General features: G+C 46.4%; 2 protein-coding genes across 2 annotated transcripts; both read left to right on the top strand.

Annotated features, from left to right (window-relative positions):
- The first annotated feature begins 5,853 nt into the window (after window positions 1-5,853).
- On the top strand, window positions 5,854-7,970 carry LOC103991975 (CBL-interacting serine/threonine-protein kinase 5-like). The gene has a single exon (XM_009411525.3). The coding sequence runs from the start codon at window positions 6,405-6,407 to the stop codon at window positions 7,755-7,757; it is 1,353 nt and encodes a 450-aa protein (XP_009409800.2). The 5' UTR covers window positions 5,854-6,404; the 3' UTR covers window positions 7,758-7,970.
- Window positions 7,971-12,956: 4,986 nt separating this feature from the next.
- Window positions 12,957-14,693, top strand: LOC135642869 (uncharacterized). The gene is made up of 2 exons (XM_065159353.1): window positions 12,957-13,409; window positions 13,494-14,693. Exons 1-2 carry the CDS (start codon window positions 12,957-12,959, stop codon window positions 14,691-14,693), a joined length of 1,653 nt encoding a protein of 550 aa, XP_065015425.1.
- The last annotated feature ends 1,043 nt before the right edge of the window (window positions 14,694-15,736 follow it).

The raw sequence follows: 15,736 nt of genomic DNA on the forward strand, positions 1-15,736 counted from the left end.
GGATAATTTGACAACCCAATAAAGATAATAAAGCAGAAAAATAAATAAAGATAATAAAGCAGAAAAATAAAAAAGACAAGGACACTATATTTATGTGGTTTAGTCAATTGACCTACGTCCACGGACGGAGGAAGAGCAAAACCTATGCCTTTATTTATAGTTGCAATAGTAGATAACAAACTTAATTTTTCCAATGTGGGACTATGTGGGACTTGCCAAACTAATAGACCCTTTCGCAGGATAAGAAACCAAGCTTTAGAGAGATGAATACAAGGAATAGAAGACCAAAAGAATATGATTTGTGTTTCATGATATGTAGGATAGCGATATCTCCATAGATTCTATTATATATATAATAAATATAAAAGGTAGATCTTACGCTATCTCCATACAATGGTTTTAGTTGTCAAAAAATCATTGGAAAGGATAATGGACATCAAAAGATTATAAATTGATAAGAATATTTAGTTTTACATTGATCGATGAGTAGAAAAAATCAAGGGTTTATAAGTCCGTTGGGTCACCCTTACCCTCAAAAAAGTCTTTTGAAATTCATGAGTTTTAAAAAAATAAAATTATGCGGGCATGATCAGAGTAAACAATTCCTTGTAAGTCTGTAGGGTCACACTAATGATGATCAAATGCAACTTATCAAATTGCTCCTAGAAGAAAGATCATGAGCCCTTAGCTCTCCTAGGCGGTGCCATCCTCAAAGATGTTTTTGGAACTCACGAGTTATGAAAGGATAAAATCGTGGGCATATTAAAAATAAATAATTTCTTACGAGCCTATGATATTGTACCAATAACATACATTGACTTATGAGATAGAGGATAAGAATTGTCAGAAATTCAAAACTGTCATCAACTTATAAATCTTTAAAATTGTTGATCTCTTAACTTCTCATATCTTAAATAAAACTCTCAAATTGATATCTTGTCCTTGTGGCATTTCTTTAATATTTTTTATATAAGAAAATAAATAATATAAATAATATCATTTAGTAAAAGAAAAAAAAAAGAAAAAAAGACAACCTAATCATGCAATCACATAAAGTTTTACTTAGAAACCATGACTTCAAAAGTACTCCAAAATATTAAGTCCCAATATCAGATACAACTACACGAGGACAAACAGTACCATCAGTGACATGGGCACTATCTGGTAGGTTCAGTGGATTCGGACCGACGTTTCCACATCAGTTATTGAGTGGATTGTTGGCTCTCAACTTATGCTAAGAACTTGACTGACAACCATTGCATCCAACAAAAGGAAGAGAATGTTTGCGTAAGGCCTAGGATAATATTATTATATGTTAAAGGTGTTCAAAACATACAATTAAATTAGTATTTTTTTTTAGGGTTTAAGCTCATGAGATTATTGATCAGCCAATTTAGAATATTTATTCATGGAATATGGTGTTTCATTATATAACCAATCAAAAATACATATCAAATGGATTGGTAAATTGTTTAGGCTTTCTTTCCTTCTAATTGCTATCGTTACACTAATTTTTGTGCATTGCCTTGGGGAAATAATTCAGTATCACTCAAAAGATCCCGATAGGTTAATGAACCCAAAAACAGAAGGAAATTGTCCCTTAAGACAATGATAATTCCTTCAAAGGTATTCCCTCACAAGTTTACTCATGTATATGTTGTCCCTACAGTAATTTGCTTCCAAATCCTTGGCTTCTGAAAAGGAGAAAACCCTAAGAAGAAAGAACTGCAGTCAGCAATTCATGCAGTGTTCTCCATTTATGTGACCATCCACAGACCTCACTCATGGAGAAGGCAAGCTACTGACAGCAGCTTTAGATTGACAATATCAAGATCTGCTTGGGCTTGTTTGTTTTGTTGATTGAATCTGACCGCAACTGCATTGGCTAATTCTTCTTCACCATTGTTATGTTAGATGACTCTGTGCTTTCTTCTGTTGCTTTATATCGTTTTCTCATTGTCTATGAAATCCGGGAAACACAATACAAGGAATTCCATTTCATCAGTGACTGCCAAATAACCTTTTTTTTTTGTTTTTTCTGAACATGCAGTCATCATAATGTTTCAGTAGTACTCATAATGGCATAGAGTTGCTGCGGTTCCTCATCTTGAATCTTCTCTCGGTGGAAGGTCAGGGTTCAACCATCTTCCTCCACGAGATGCTAATCTTTTCATCGTTACGTGCATCTCAATCTCAAAGTGCATTGCATATATCATATAAGAGACTTTGATCCGTTGAAAGAGGAGTAGAAGTATAAATATCATAATTATATTACTATTATATAAAAATTTTAATTTCAAAAATTAAAATTAAATAAGGATAGATCAAATATATGATGTGTACATTTCGATGTTATTCAAAAAAATTTTATTAGATCTACAAGTGTATCGTCGTCAGATTTGAAAGCTACAACGATGTCAATATACAAGTAGCACTAGACTCATCATCTTTATTCTTTTTATGAATCTTTTTATTATTCATAAGATCGTTAAGAGTGATTGAATAGAGGATAAGAGAGATTTAGACTAGATATATAATCTCAATAAATAATAGTTCATCTCTAGGAGATTTTATTATTTTATATGTGAGAGCGGAAGGTTGGATGATACTCGAGAGATTTTTTTTTCATAATCAAAATCTAGTTAAATTTATAACTCGAGAGATTTTTTTTATAATCAAAATCTAGTTAAATTTATAATATATCTTATCTAATTAAATAGAATCTCATAATTTAATATAGATAATATTTTTTAAAAATATATTACTGTTGAGCTATAACTTGTAAATGGATATGACATGACATGAAAGGAGAATGTATTCTGTCTTTTGGTTCTTGTCTGGCATGAAGCCATAGCCACAGAAACACCTGATTGGAACTAGAAATGGCCTTTTGTGCAATAATTTTAGACCTCTCAGAATCAAAGAAGTGGAATCTGATGTCCAAAAAAATTGATGGTTGGAAATGGCTCATGATTTCAAACAACTGGAACTGAGAGAGATTTCTGATGACTGTATGCACTATCTATCTATCTATCTATCTGACTCAACAGCTTACATTATTAAGTTCAATGTTCAGAAACCTATTCTTGCAAAAACGAAGATTATTTTCTTATTTTGTTAAATATAATATAAAATAGAAGTAGCATTTTGCATATATTAAATAATAAAATATAACCAACTAAAGGTGTAGAAAATATAACTCTAAAATATATAAAATGAAAGTAACTTATTCAGAATAAATAAATGCAAAATCCACTTAAAAATTGGTAACTTAGTCTTCCACATTCTTTTTACATATTCAACTGTTTTTTATGGGCAAAACTCACACAAGAAGGCAAAGATATTAGTAATTAGACCTATTCATTATTACATTTATAACACATTCGATATGAAAAAATTAGCATGAATTTAGTACAAAGTATATAAATTAATAAGAAGTTTAATTATTTTATTTCCTAGTTGTTAACAGTAAAGTATATAGTCTGATCATAGATGTGACAACAAATAATACCTAGTTAATCATTCCTAGTTGTTAACGATTAATGGGTTGGTTGTGGCAATTATTGGAATATATGAAAGGTTGGTTTGAGGTTTTTTCTTTCTTTCTTTTTATCAAAAAGGGAGAATCTAAAAAGAGCAAATTGTGAAATATAAAGCAAGGAAAATTGATGAACTTGATAATATATTCTTGTGTGTGCCCTTTCACTTTGCTCCTAGATTCTCCTATCAATCAATGAAACCTCCATGTTATTTCATTAGATTAATAGGGTGTGCAATTAGCCCTAGAATAGGATTTGGGCACATGAAATTTCATCTCCAATTTTGACACCACAACATTTCATATGGTCATATCATGAGAAGTAGCTATGCAGGCTAGTACTCTATAAAAATGACTCAGTATCATTACAAAAGGTAATCTTTTATTATTTTATCCATACCACTTTTGAAGGATAAGATACTCCTCTTGGTCAAGAATTGTGCCACCTACAGAAGAATCAAAGACTTGTGAGCTTAACTTATACTACCAAATTTGAAGCCAATCTTAAAATTATGGTGCTTAGTCTGGTCAGTAGTTGTTGGCTTGACATTGGCCATGCAATTTTTTAATAGTCCAATTTGTGAAATTTGAAATTTTTAGACCACTTCATATTCACTAAAGATTCAATACTTCATTAACTGTGCTAATCTTGTTACTCATGATCTTTATATAGAAAATTTAGGGTGAAGATAAAATAAATTAACTAATTTTTTTTTAAAATAATGTTGTACATTACAAGTTGGGTTGGAGGAGTTTCTAAAAAAAAAGTATGAGGATACCCTCTTCTTATTTTGTAAGAAGAAAGTGTCTCTCTTGAGCTCCATCCAATGACATACAAATTAATTAGGGGAGAACAGTTTTAGGATGTATGCCACATTACTATAATTAGAAAATAATAAGCTACTTAACTAGTATCATATTTAGTATTTATTACACTATTTATGTCTAAAGAATTGCTCTAAATTAAAAGCTCATTTGACTTCTTGAAAAAAAGTAATATCTATTAAAAAAAATCATTTTAATGTGATCTTTTCTAGACCTGATCATATAAGGATGTCAATTTACAAGAAGATGACATCCCAAAAGGAACTTTGATAATTGACACCATCTAATTTTTAGTTGGTGTCAAGATGGACCCTACTCTCTCCCCTCCCTATAATTGGTTCAAATTGAACATTAGAAAGAATCTTTTTGTATTAGGTCCACCAACATGCCCAATTATTACTAAATTATGTTATCTTATCCTACTATTTTCACTACAATTAAGCACAAAATAAAAATAATGTGATCAATTAAGAGCATTAGCTTCTCGATTGTAAACTTCCCAATGACGAATGGTGTTTGTCCTCGTCGATTGCATTGCCTACGAACAAACGATGAAACCCGTGAGAATTTCTTGTGAGATCACTATGATTCCACAGAGAAAGGTATGCACAGCGACAAAATGGTTGAATATTACCTGCGCGCAAGGTGTTCGATGAAATATATTGGATAGCTCCATTTGACCTTGGAGTTAGTTGAGACTCACGAGCGCCGTGAACAATGCTTTGGACCGAGCTGCTTTCTTCCGCTATGCCTCTACCTATAGTTCATAGATCCGCTATCAATTCGATGTTGAGTCATATATTTACGAGGTGCAAAATGCATGCAACAACATGCAAAATTATTAATATTCTCATTATCACGTAGAATCAAATAGGTATTTGTATTCCGACGATAGTTTACATTATGATCTTTTTACCTGCACATATCACAAGTATATCAATTAATTTTTACATATGCATGTCCACTACTTCCCACAGCATCCCATACCATGCGTCAAGCATCAAACCCATACGTTTCAACCGAAAGCAACCTCCTTTGGACCGATGGTACCAAACTCCGGACCAGAGAACATGCGACGACAGGGCTTTGATTTCTAGTTAGGGATGTGGATGGATAATATTTTCTTATACTTTTTCTTAACCTAGTGATAATTTTAATTTTGTTAAAATCTGATAAGAATATTAGGTATTTATTTGATCATAAAAATCTCACTATTGTTATTTTTTTTTATCGAATAACGCCCTAATTTGTTTTTACACTGGTGGCATCGTTTTCCAATAATTAAAATATTATATAATTAATCAGATTCTTTTTTCGGTAACGGCACCGTTCTCACAGCGCACCGTGCAATCATTCGCAGGGAATGGCGGCCCATCTCTCTGGGCGCACTCTTGTCGGCAGACTCGGATGTGGCGGCCTCCCATTGGCTGTATCCAAAGGATTTGGCTCCAGTGGCGGTCGTCGCTTCGTACGCCTCCTCTCGATGCCTTTGTTGGTTTGGTTTCCCGTGTGCTCTCTCACTCTTTCGCCTGACGCGTCCCCCAAAACCAGGTGCGCCCGATTCCTTTCGTCGCCCCATTCCATTGCTTCATCTCCGTCGCCCGCCCACCGTTCGCTTCTCCAATCATTCCTCCGCCTATAAAAGCTTTTGGCCCGACGCCGGTCTCCGCCGCACACCAAATCCAACCTTTCTCCCCGACATCTTTCCTTTATTGTACAGCGAAAACAGAGAGACGAGGTCGACGAATCTGTACCGTAGTGGAAGAGAGAGCTGACGAAGGAGGTCGGAAGTGCCAAGATCTCTTCTTTGTCCAACATGGAGATACCGAGTTTGTTCCGCTCAATTGTCGAAGGAGAAGAAGAAAGCATAGCAAGGACGAGGTTTCCTCCTGTCCGGAAGATGCTCGTACCAAGTTCCCTCCTTTGATTCAGAACCGAGAAGAACAGAGGAGGAGAAGGGAGAAGGTGCATCCATGGAGGTGTCAAGTTCGTGATTTTACGCGGGAACAGACGGAAGAGGAGGTGACAAGAGAGAAACGGAATGGGGAAGGAGGCGGAGGACGTCAGCAGAGAGATGAGGAACCTTGTCTTGGGAAAGTACGAGATGGGGCGCGTCCTGGGGAAAGGAACCTTCGCCAAGGTGTACCACGGTCGCGACCTCCGCACCGGCGAGAGCGTCGCCATTAAGGTCATCCACAAGGACAAGATCCGCCGGGAGGCTGGGATGATGGAGCAGATCAAACGGGAGATCTCAGTGTTGCGTCTGGTCCGCCACCCCAACGTGGTGGAGCTTCGGGAGGTGATGGCCACCAAGTCCCGCATCTTCTTCGTTATGGAGTACGTCCGTGGCGGCGAGCTCTTTGCGCGCGTCGCCGACGGGCCCCTACCAGAGGACCAGGCCCGCCGCTACTTCCGCCACCTCATGTCTGCCGTCCACTTCTGCCACGGCCGCGGCGTCTCCCACCGCGACCTCAAGCCGGAGAATCTCCTGCTCGACCACAATGGTGACCTCAAGGTCTCGGACTTCGGCTTGTCCTCGCTCCCGGAGCAGCTCCGCCAAGACGGGCTTCTCCACACCCAGTGCGGCACCCCGGCATACGTTGCGCCGGAGGTCCTCCGCCGCCGGGGCTACGATGGTGCCAAGGCCGACATCTGGTCCTGCGGCGTCATCCTCTACGTCCTCCTCGCCGGATTCCTTCCCTTCCAAGACGAGAACTTGGTGCGTATGTACCGCAAAGTGCTCAAGGCCGAGTACCAGATCCCGCCGTGGTTCTCTGGCGACGCTTGTCGCCTCTTATCCGGCCTCCTCGTCGCCGACCCGGAGAAGCGCATCTCAATCCCGGCCATCATGCAGCACCCGTGGCTCAAAAAGGGTACTCACCACAAGGATCCCAACCCCGCCCCTCCTCCGCCGCAGGCGGAGCCGGCGGCAGTGGAAGAGGAGCAGAAGCAGGGGACACCGAGGTTCTATAACGCGTTCGAGCTCATCTCCTCCTTGTCGTCCGGGTTCGACCTGTCGAGCTTGTTCGAGAACCGGCGGCCGCCAGGGACGGCGTTCACGTCGCGTTTGCCGGCAGCGGCCATCGTGGATCGGCTGGAGAAGGTGGGACGGGCTCTGGGGTTCAGAGTCGAGAGGACGAAGCCGTACAAGGTGAAGATGTTGAAGGAAGAGGAAGAGGGATGGAAGGGGCGGCTGGGGGTGGTGGCGGAGGTTTTCGAGGTGGCGGCCGGGGTGGCAGTGGTGGAGTTCTCCAAATCTTCAGGCGAAACCTGGGAGTACACCAAATTCTGCGAGGCTGACATCCGCCCAGGGCTGGAGGACATCGTCTGGACGTGGCAGGGTGACGTTGCCGGCGGCACCACCAACACCGTCGATGGTCAACGACGACAATGATCAGCTGCGGTGACCTGACTCGGAGCTTGGCTCAAATATATTAGTCTAACCACTACTACTATTTCGATTAACGAGCAATAGTGTGAGAAGCGAGAGCGAGTATGTGAAATATAATTGTTCTTATGTTTAGAGATGGAGCGATTGTGTATAGATTAGACTCAAAATTTTGAAGAGATGACTTCAAGTTTAGAATCGCTCACAGTACTTTTTTCACTTGGAAGGATCTTTTAACGCTTAGGTCTGATAGATAGTCTCTTAGAGTATGCGAATCGCAGAAGACACACTCCATAGTGGCAATGCTTCCGAGACATACCACATAGAGCTCGAGTGTGACTGCAATCGTTTGCTTGTATCATCTAATATAGTTGTGGTTGACGCAATTTAATGGTCTTGAATTCACAACCATAAGCATGAATCATTAATTAATGTGAGGTAGCTGAGAGGTGTAATGTTTGCTTCCAGAGTTGGAAGTTTGGTGGAGGGACACCCACCAAGGACAATAGATTTAGGCTGATCAAGAACAACCATCTCCCTTCTTTTCTTTTGTTTAGGATTTAGATGATCATAAATAATTAGGGCAAGCATAAAGTGAACCAGTTTTGATCTTTCTTCCATCTTAGTATCAGACCATCTTTGGTTTCTGTATGTTCCAGTATGATGATGGTGATGATCGAACATGGATGCTTTGTGGCCACAATTACTGTAGTTGCTTGCACTATAAAGCATAATAACAAGAATTGTGTGTAATCTTCCATAATAAGAAATTTGTACCAGCAACTGAGATGTGCTACAATAACCAGTCATTTTTCTTCTTCTTCTTTGTCTTCCTCGAAGATGATCACAAAGAATTATGGAATTCAGCAATTCAAATATCTCAATGACTATCTTTGGATTTTGTACATAAAAAGGTATTATCAAGTCCCTTTGTTATTTACATGAGAATTCCTCAAATCTCTTGATCATCATGAACTAATTTTCTTTAATAAAGTTGGACAGAATAATCCTAGAGGCATGCATTATTTTGGGTTGCAGCTCAAATCAAGCTCATGCTGGACTCAATCAACTTAATACCGACAATGTATTGGGCCTGGATCTAATTTGTTTTGACAAATAATATAATACCAACCAATGTGTTTAATATATGCAGCAATTATAGAAATATAATATTTATCATTTATGTAATTTATTATTTGTTAATCCATGTTATTTAGATAGTTAATCGACTATATTTTGAGTTAACTACTCTTAAAAGGGGCAAATGTGATGATGCTTCAAAGATTTCACTACACTAGTCACAACTTTTATGCTATAAACATTCAGATTAGCCAGTAAAAGATGATCAATTGATGAAATTATCACACCAATGCTATTTATGCAGTTAATTCATTCATGATATCCCTTAAAAAAAACTTTCATGATACTAAGATGCAAGATTTCGTAGGGTTTTGTTTGTGAAGATCACTAAGAGGATGATATTGAAAAAAATAATAGAAGATAAGAACAATAATTGAAGAAGCTTTATCGAAGAAGCTTTATTGTAGAAATGAAATAGCTTTAGCTTGAATATATTAACATGTTACCTCTCATATTTATACAAATTAGGAGATGTTCCCTCTCCTATTTATACAAATTAGGAGAAAGGATTTCCCTAAACAAAATAGAGGATTTTTCTTAATAGAGAGATTTCCTCATATAGTTAGGGAATTCTTATCTTCTATCATGCCCCCGCAAGATGGTACTCCTGATAAGGATACTGATAGGGGCAAAAAATAAATAGGACATGACACACCGGATTTGACGTAGCACCGCCTAACGTCAGCCACCCTGGGCGGCACACTGCCCCAGGGGGCGAGTATTAACGCCGACGTAACGTGCACCCTCGCTCACCACACCCGGACGACCTCATCATCTGACCCCGCACGACCGGACGAGGCAGAGGAAGGCGTCGACCGAGGCTCGCCATACCCTGCAACAGCTCGGCCTTCCATGCAACGTCCACGATGACGACAGACGCTATCAGGCGCACAGCCCTGCCCCAGCAGGGTAGCGCATCAGATAACATCGAACTCGCCTATAAATACCCTGGGGCTCCAAACGAGCAAGGTAAGCGCAAAAAGGCACGACTTCACCCAAAATCCCTCTCCTCATCACTGACTTGATCGTTGGAGGGGTCGGGCTGAATCGCCGACCCGACCTGTGTGCAGGTACTCGAGCGAAGCCAATCCGACCCGACGACGCGAAGCATTCCAGGCGGATCCTCCGTAATCGGCCGCCCCAAGACCCCGAGAGGAGCCTCGCTTGATCCTGGGCGTTCGGACCCCTGAACCAACCGCGTCGACCCTAAGGCGACGGCTAAAAAAGTTACTTACCGTAACAGATTGGCGCTAGAAGGAGGGCCGCCCGAATGTCAAGCGATCAGCGAACCCTCTTGGGTGAGCCCTCGGCCGTCGGGCTCCCCACCCCGGGGGAACACCCCTTGCACGACGAAACTCGTGATGAGCGCCCAGCAGCGGCGTTAGAACGTTACTGGCAATTGTTCAATGACCCAGGCCTGTCACCTCCCAACGGCGTACCCACTGGCCCGTCGCCGGTGTCCCCCGAAGCCTTTCACGACCTTGCTCACCAAGTCCGAGCCCTGACGAGCATGGTGCAGACCATCATCCCGATCGTCTCCCAACGGACTCCTCCGCACACGACTCGGCCTTCGCAGCAACAGGAAACCCTCGTCCAACCTCACGTACCCCTTCCCGAACTCCCTAGCACGCCTCGGAACCAGATAACTCGGCCCGGGAGCCGGGAGGCAGAAGACACGGCCAGCCGCCCCGAGCGCGGGGTTCCGTCTGCCGACTCTACAAACGCCCTACAAGCTCAGCTGCGCCTCGTCAGCCAAAGACTTGACGAAGTACAACAGGAAGTCCGTAAGTCGAAAGGAGAGCTTGGGGTAGACGGACAGCAAGGATCCCCCTTCACCTCCGAAATCCAAGATCAGGCCATCCCGTCACACTTTCGCCTCCCCTCGCTGGACGCATACGACGGCGCCGCGGACCTAGCAGACCATGTGGCCGCTTTCCGCGCTCAGATGGCGCTATACGGGACTTCCGATGCCTTGATGTGCAGGGCGTTCCCGACAACACTGCGGGGTCCGGCCCGCGCATGGTACAGCAGTCTGAAGGCCGGGACCGTCGCCTCCTTCGACCAACTCGCTAAGGATTTCGAGCTTAGCTTCTTGGCGTACGCCCGACCAAAGCCGTCCATAGCACTGCTCCTCGGGCTCAACCAGAAGGAGGACGAACCCCTCTCCCATTTCGTGAATCGCTTTACGACGCAAATCCGCGGACTGTCGGATGCTCACCCCTCTCTCTTGATGCAGGCATTCATGACAGGCCTGCGGCCCTCCAGGTTTTTCTGGTCGCTCGTGGAGCGGCCCCCCGCTGCGATCCCAGAAATGCTCCAGCGTGCCGGTCAGTTCATCGCCGCGGAGACTTGGATGGCCGGGAAGCGGGAGGAGCACAAAAAGGTCAAGTCGGAGCCGCCCCGACAGCAACAACCCGCCGCCTCCCGGCGAAGGTTGGACAGACCCGACCCAAGGTCTCCTCTTCCCGCCTTGAATTCATCCCGAACTAAAATATTCTTACACGAGAAGGGGAAGGGGCTGCTCAAGGAACCTCTCCCGATGAGGAGCCCGCGGGAGCTCGCAGACCGTTCGAAGTATTGCCGATTCCATCGGCAGCACGGACACGACACCGAGCAGTGCCGCGAATTAAAGAGGCAAATCGAGGAGCTTATCCTCAGAGGACACCTCGGCCAGTACCTCCGGTCGAACAAAGAGCAGTCGCCTCGCCCAGAGGGACCCGTCGAGCGACACATCGATGTGATAACCGAGGGTCCCGCATCAGGGGGAGGCTCCACGTCTGGCAGAAAGGCGTATGCCCGAGCCGCTCCCGACGAAGCCTCAGGACATGGGCCCGAGCCCGAGATTACCTTCCCAACCGAAGCCGCCGAGCGACCCGACCACGACGATGCCCTGGTGATATCTGCCAGGGTGGCCAACGCACAGGTGAGAAGGATCATGGTCGACACGGGGAGCTCGGCCGATATACTCTACTTCGACGCCTTCCAGAAGCTAGGCTTGGCCAGGGAGAACCTAAGCCCAATGTGCTCAGCGCTCACCGGGTTCACGGGAGATTCAATATCACCCCTGGGGCTATTACTCTAGCCTTGACTCTGGGAACCCCACCAAGGTCGAAGACGGTGATGACCACTTTACTGGTCGTCGACCTCCCCACTACTTACAACGCCATACTCGGTCGACCGACCCTCAAAAAGGCCAGAGCCGTCATCTCAACCTACTACCAAACCATGAAGTTCCCGACTCGTGCTGGAGTCAGAGAAGTTACGGGAAGCCCCTGAGAATCCAGGCGGTGCTACCTGACCGCCGTTTCTTTGCACAAGAGGGCCAGGATCGAACCACCACTGGAAGATCCGCGGGAAGCAAAAAAGACGGCCCCCCATCCCGAGCCGAGCGGGTCCACCATCGACATTCCTTTGCAAATCGCTCGGCCAGACCAGACGGTCAAGATCGGATCAGAACTACCCGAGCGGGAACATGAGCAGCTCGTTGGTCTCCTGCGGGAAAATGCCGACGCCTTCGCCTGGTCCCTATCAGACATGACGGGCGTCGACCCAGAGGTCGCAGAGCATCACCTCAACATCCCACCTGACGCTCGCCCCGTGAAGCAAAAACCCAGGCGCCAGGCCCCTGACCAACAACGCGCCATACAAGAGGAGGTGGGCCGACTCTTAGCAGCAGGCTTCGTAGAAGAAGTCAAATATCCACAATGGTTGTCCAATGTAGTCCTCGTGAAAAAACACAATGGAAGATGGAGGATGTGCGTTGACTACACCAGCCTCAACGATGCATGCCCTAAAGACTGCTACCCCCTCCCAAAAATCGACCAACTGGTCGACGCCACAGCCGGGCATGCGCGCCTCTCTTTTATGGACGCCTACTCGGGATACAACCAGATCAGGATGGCGCCCGAAGACAGAGAACATACCGCTTTCCTCACCGACCAAGGGGCATACTTCTACAAAGTCATGCCATTCGGGCTGAAAAACGCTGGGGCCACGTACCAAAGGACGGTGAACAAGATGTTCGCCCATCAGATTGGGAGGAACATGTAAGTCTACGTGGACGATATGATTGTGAAAAGCCAAAGAGCTGGAACGCACCTTGCCGACCTGGCCGAGGCGTTCGCCACACTGCGCAAGTTCGGCATGCGGCTCAACCCCACAAAATGCACTTTCGGCGTGGCCTCCGGCAAATTCCTTGGGTTCATCGTACACGAAAGAGGAATTGACGCCAATCCCGAGAAGGTGCAGGCGATAATCAACATGCAGCCCCCCCGGACGATGAAAGACCTGCAGCAACTTAACGGAAGGCTTGTCGCCCTGTCTCGTTTTCTCGCTCGATCGGGAGATCGTTGCCTCCCATTCTTCAAGGCGCTCAAAAACCCGAAGAACTTCCAATGGACATTAGAATGCGAGGAGGCTTTCAAGCAAGTAAAGCGACACTTGGCCAGCCTCCCCCGGCTCGCCTTTGTCTCCCCCGACGAGAAGCTGGGTCTCTATTTGGCGGCCTCACCGCACGCAGTCAGCTCTGTCCTGATCAAGGAAAGCTCCGGCCAATAACTCCCGGTCTACTACGTTAGCCACGTCTTGGGTGGACCCGAGGAGCGTTACCCGCCGATAGAAAAGCTCGCGCTCGCCCTGGTGCTCTCGGCTCGGAAGTTGCGCCCCTACTTCCAGGCTCACACGGTGGAGGTCATCACCGACCAACCGCTTCGGCAGGTCTTAACCAAATTTGATGTTGCAGGACGGCTCCTCAAATGGGCGGTAGAGCTCGGCGAGCATGACATAAGATACGTGCCCAGGACCGCCGTCAAGGCCCAGGCGGTAGCTGACTTCATCGCGGAGTTAACTCAGACGGGGGATAGAGATCTCGAGCAAACCCCCGAAGCTTGGACCCTACACGTGGACGGCTCGGCCAACTCAAGGGGTGCCGGCGCGGGACTGGTTCTCCTCGCCCCTAACGGACGCTCATTCGAGCGCTCCCTCCGCTTCGGGTTTAAAGCCACTAACAACGAGGTGGAGTTCGAGGCACTCCTAGCAGGACTAAGGTTGGCCCTCGAGATGCAGGTGGCCGTAATACGCGTCCTCACCGACTCGCAGCTCGTGGCCGAACAGCTCAGCGGAGGATATGAAGCTCGGGACGCAACCATGGCAAAATACCTGGCGCGGGTAAGGGACCTAACCGACAAGTTCCCTTACTTCACGTTGTCTAATATTCCGAGGGAGGAGAACGAGCGGGCCGGCACGCTAGCTAAGCTGGCGTCAAAGCCAACCTCCGAAGCATGGCCGGAGGTTGAGGAGCTTCCTGCTCGTGCCATTGAAGTGGCGGCTACGACCCCAGGCAGTGCACCGATCATGTGGGTACAAGAGCTGCTGCGCTTCAAGCGGGATGGAACCCTTCCCCTCGACGAGGCTGCTGCTCGGCGCCTACGCCGTATGCACGCGTGGTACACCGAGGAGAGCGGCCGGCTCTACAGACGATCCTTTACCTATCCCCTCCTGCGGTGCTTGGAGCCTAACGAAGCCCAGACGGTCCTGGCCGAAACCCACGAGGGGGTTTGCGGCGAACACATAGGCAGGCGGACCTTGCACACAAAACACTCCGCCAAGGCTACTACTGGCCGATCATGTGCCGGGACGCGAAAGCTTACATACAGCGGTGCGGTTCGTGCCAGCAACACGCCCGCGCGCCCCGACAGCCCGCGGTACCGCTCAGCCCGATCGATTGCGCGTGGCCATTCGCGCAGTGGGGCTTGGACCTACTCGGGCCCTTCCCACCGGCTTCGGGGCAGCGTAAGTACATAATCGTAGGAGTAGACTACTTCACGAAGTGGGTCGAGGCCGAGCCGCTGGCAAAAATCACGGAACGTCAGGTGGAAAAGTTCGTGTGGAAAAACCTAGTGACCCGTTTCGGGTTGCCCAAGACCATTATTACAGACAACGGACCTCAGTTCGCCAACGGAAGATTCCAGGAATTCTGTGCCGGTCACGGCATCCAACTAAGGTTCAGTTCGGTGGCCCACCCTCAAACGAATGGGCTGGCGGAGGTGACCAACCGATCCATCTTAGACGGACTCAAAAGAAGAGTGTCCGCAGCCTGATTGACCTGGACGGACGAGCTCCCCAGCGTACTGTGGTCGCTGCGCACCACTCCTAAGGCCGCGACCGGAGAATCCCCGTACAGCTTGACGTTCGGGACCGAAGCTGTCTTGCCGCCCGAGATGGCTGTCGCCACCCTTCGGACAAGGAGCTATGACGAGGAAATCTCGAACGAGGGACTTCGTGCCAGCCTCGACGTGCTCGAGGAGCGACGCGTCGACGCACACCTAAAAGCCCTCTCCTACCAGAGAGCCTTTGCGAGGGTCTACAATAGAAGGGTACGACCCCGACCGATCAAGTTAGGCGATCTAGTCCTGCGAAAGGCCGAGGTCAGTGACCCGACCCGAGCGAGGGGCAAGCTAGCCCCCAAGTGGGAGGGACCTTATCGGGTCACCAAAATGGTCCAACCTGGTACTTACCGGCTCACGACGATGAACGGCTCTCCCTTACCGAGAACCTGGAATGTCTGGAACCTTAAGAACTTTTTTGTTTAAAGAAACCTTCCTCGGAGGAAACGTTTCGCCCGGAAGAGAAGAAGGCAGTAGATGAGAGAAGAAAAAAAGTTTTCTTTTGCATAGAAAGCAAGTCAACTTACAAGACCCGACTCACAAAAATAGACCGGCAAAAACAAAGTACAAAGACCCCCTCTTATCATTGAGAGGTTCAGGGCTCCTCCAGGCGATCATCGAAAGGGACCTCCTCGGGCATGTCCACCCCCTGGTCCTCGGGGTGAGGAGCGAAGGGATTCT

The sequence above is a fragment of the Musa acuminata genome, chromosome BXJ3-7 (genome assembly GCF_036884655.1).
Source record: "Musa acuminata AAA Group cultivar baxijiao chromosome BXJ3-7, Cavendish_Baxijiao_AAA, whole genome shotgun sequence".
Taxonomy (NCBI): domain Eukaryota; kingdom Viridiplantae; phylum Streptophyta; class Magnoliopsida; order Zingiberales; family Musaceae; genus Musa; species Musa acuminata.

Bases quoted from the DNA above. Each gene is read 5' to 3' on its own strand.
- LOC103991975 (XM_009411525.3), top strand. From the start codon at position 6,405: ATGGGGAAGGAGGCGGAGGACGTCAGCAGAGAGATGAGGAACCTTGTC.
- LOC135642869 (XM_065159353.1), top strand. From the start codon at position 12,957: ATGATTGTGAAAAGCCAAAGAGCTGGAACGCACCTTGCCGACCTGGCC. The intron at 13,410-13,493 runs GTCAGCTCTGTC...GGACCCGAGGAG, and splicing joins TGGCGGCCTCACCGCACGCA to CGTTACCCGCCGATAGAAAA.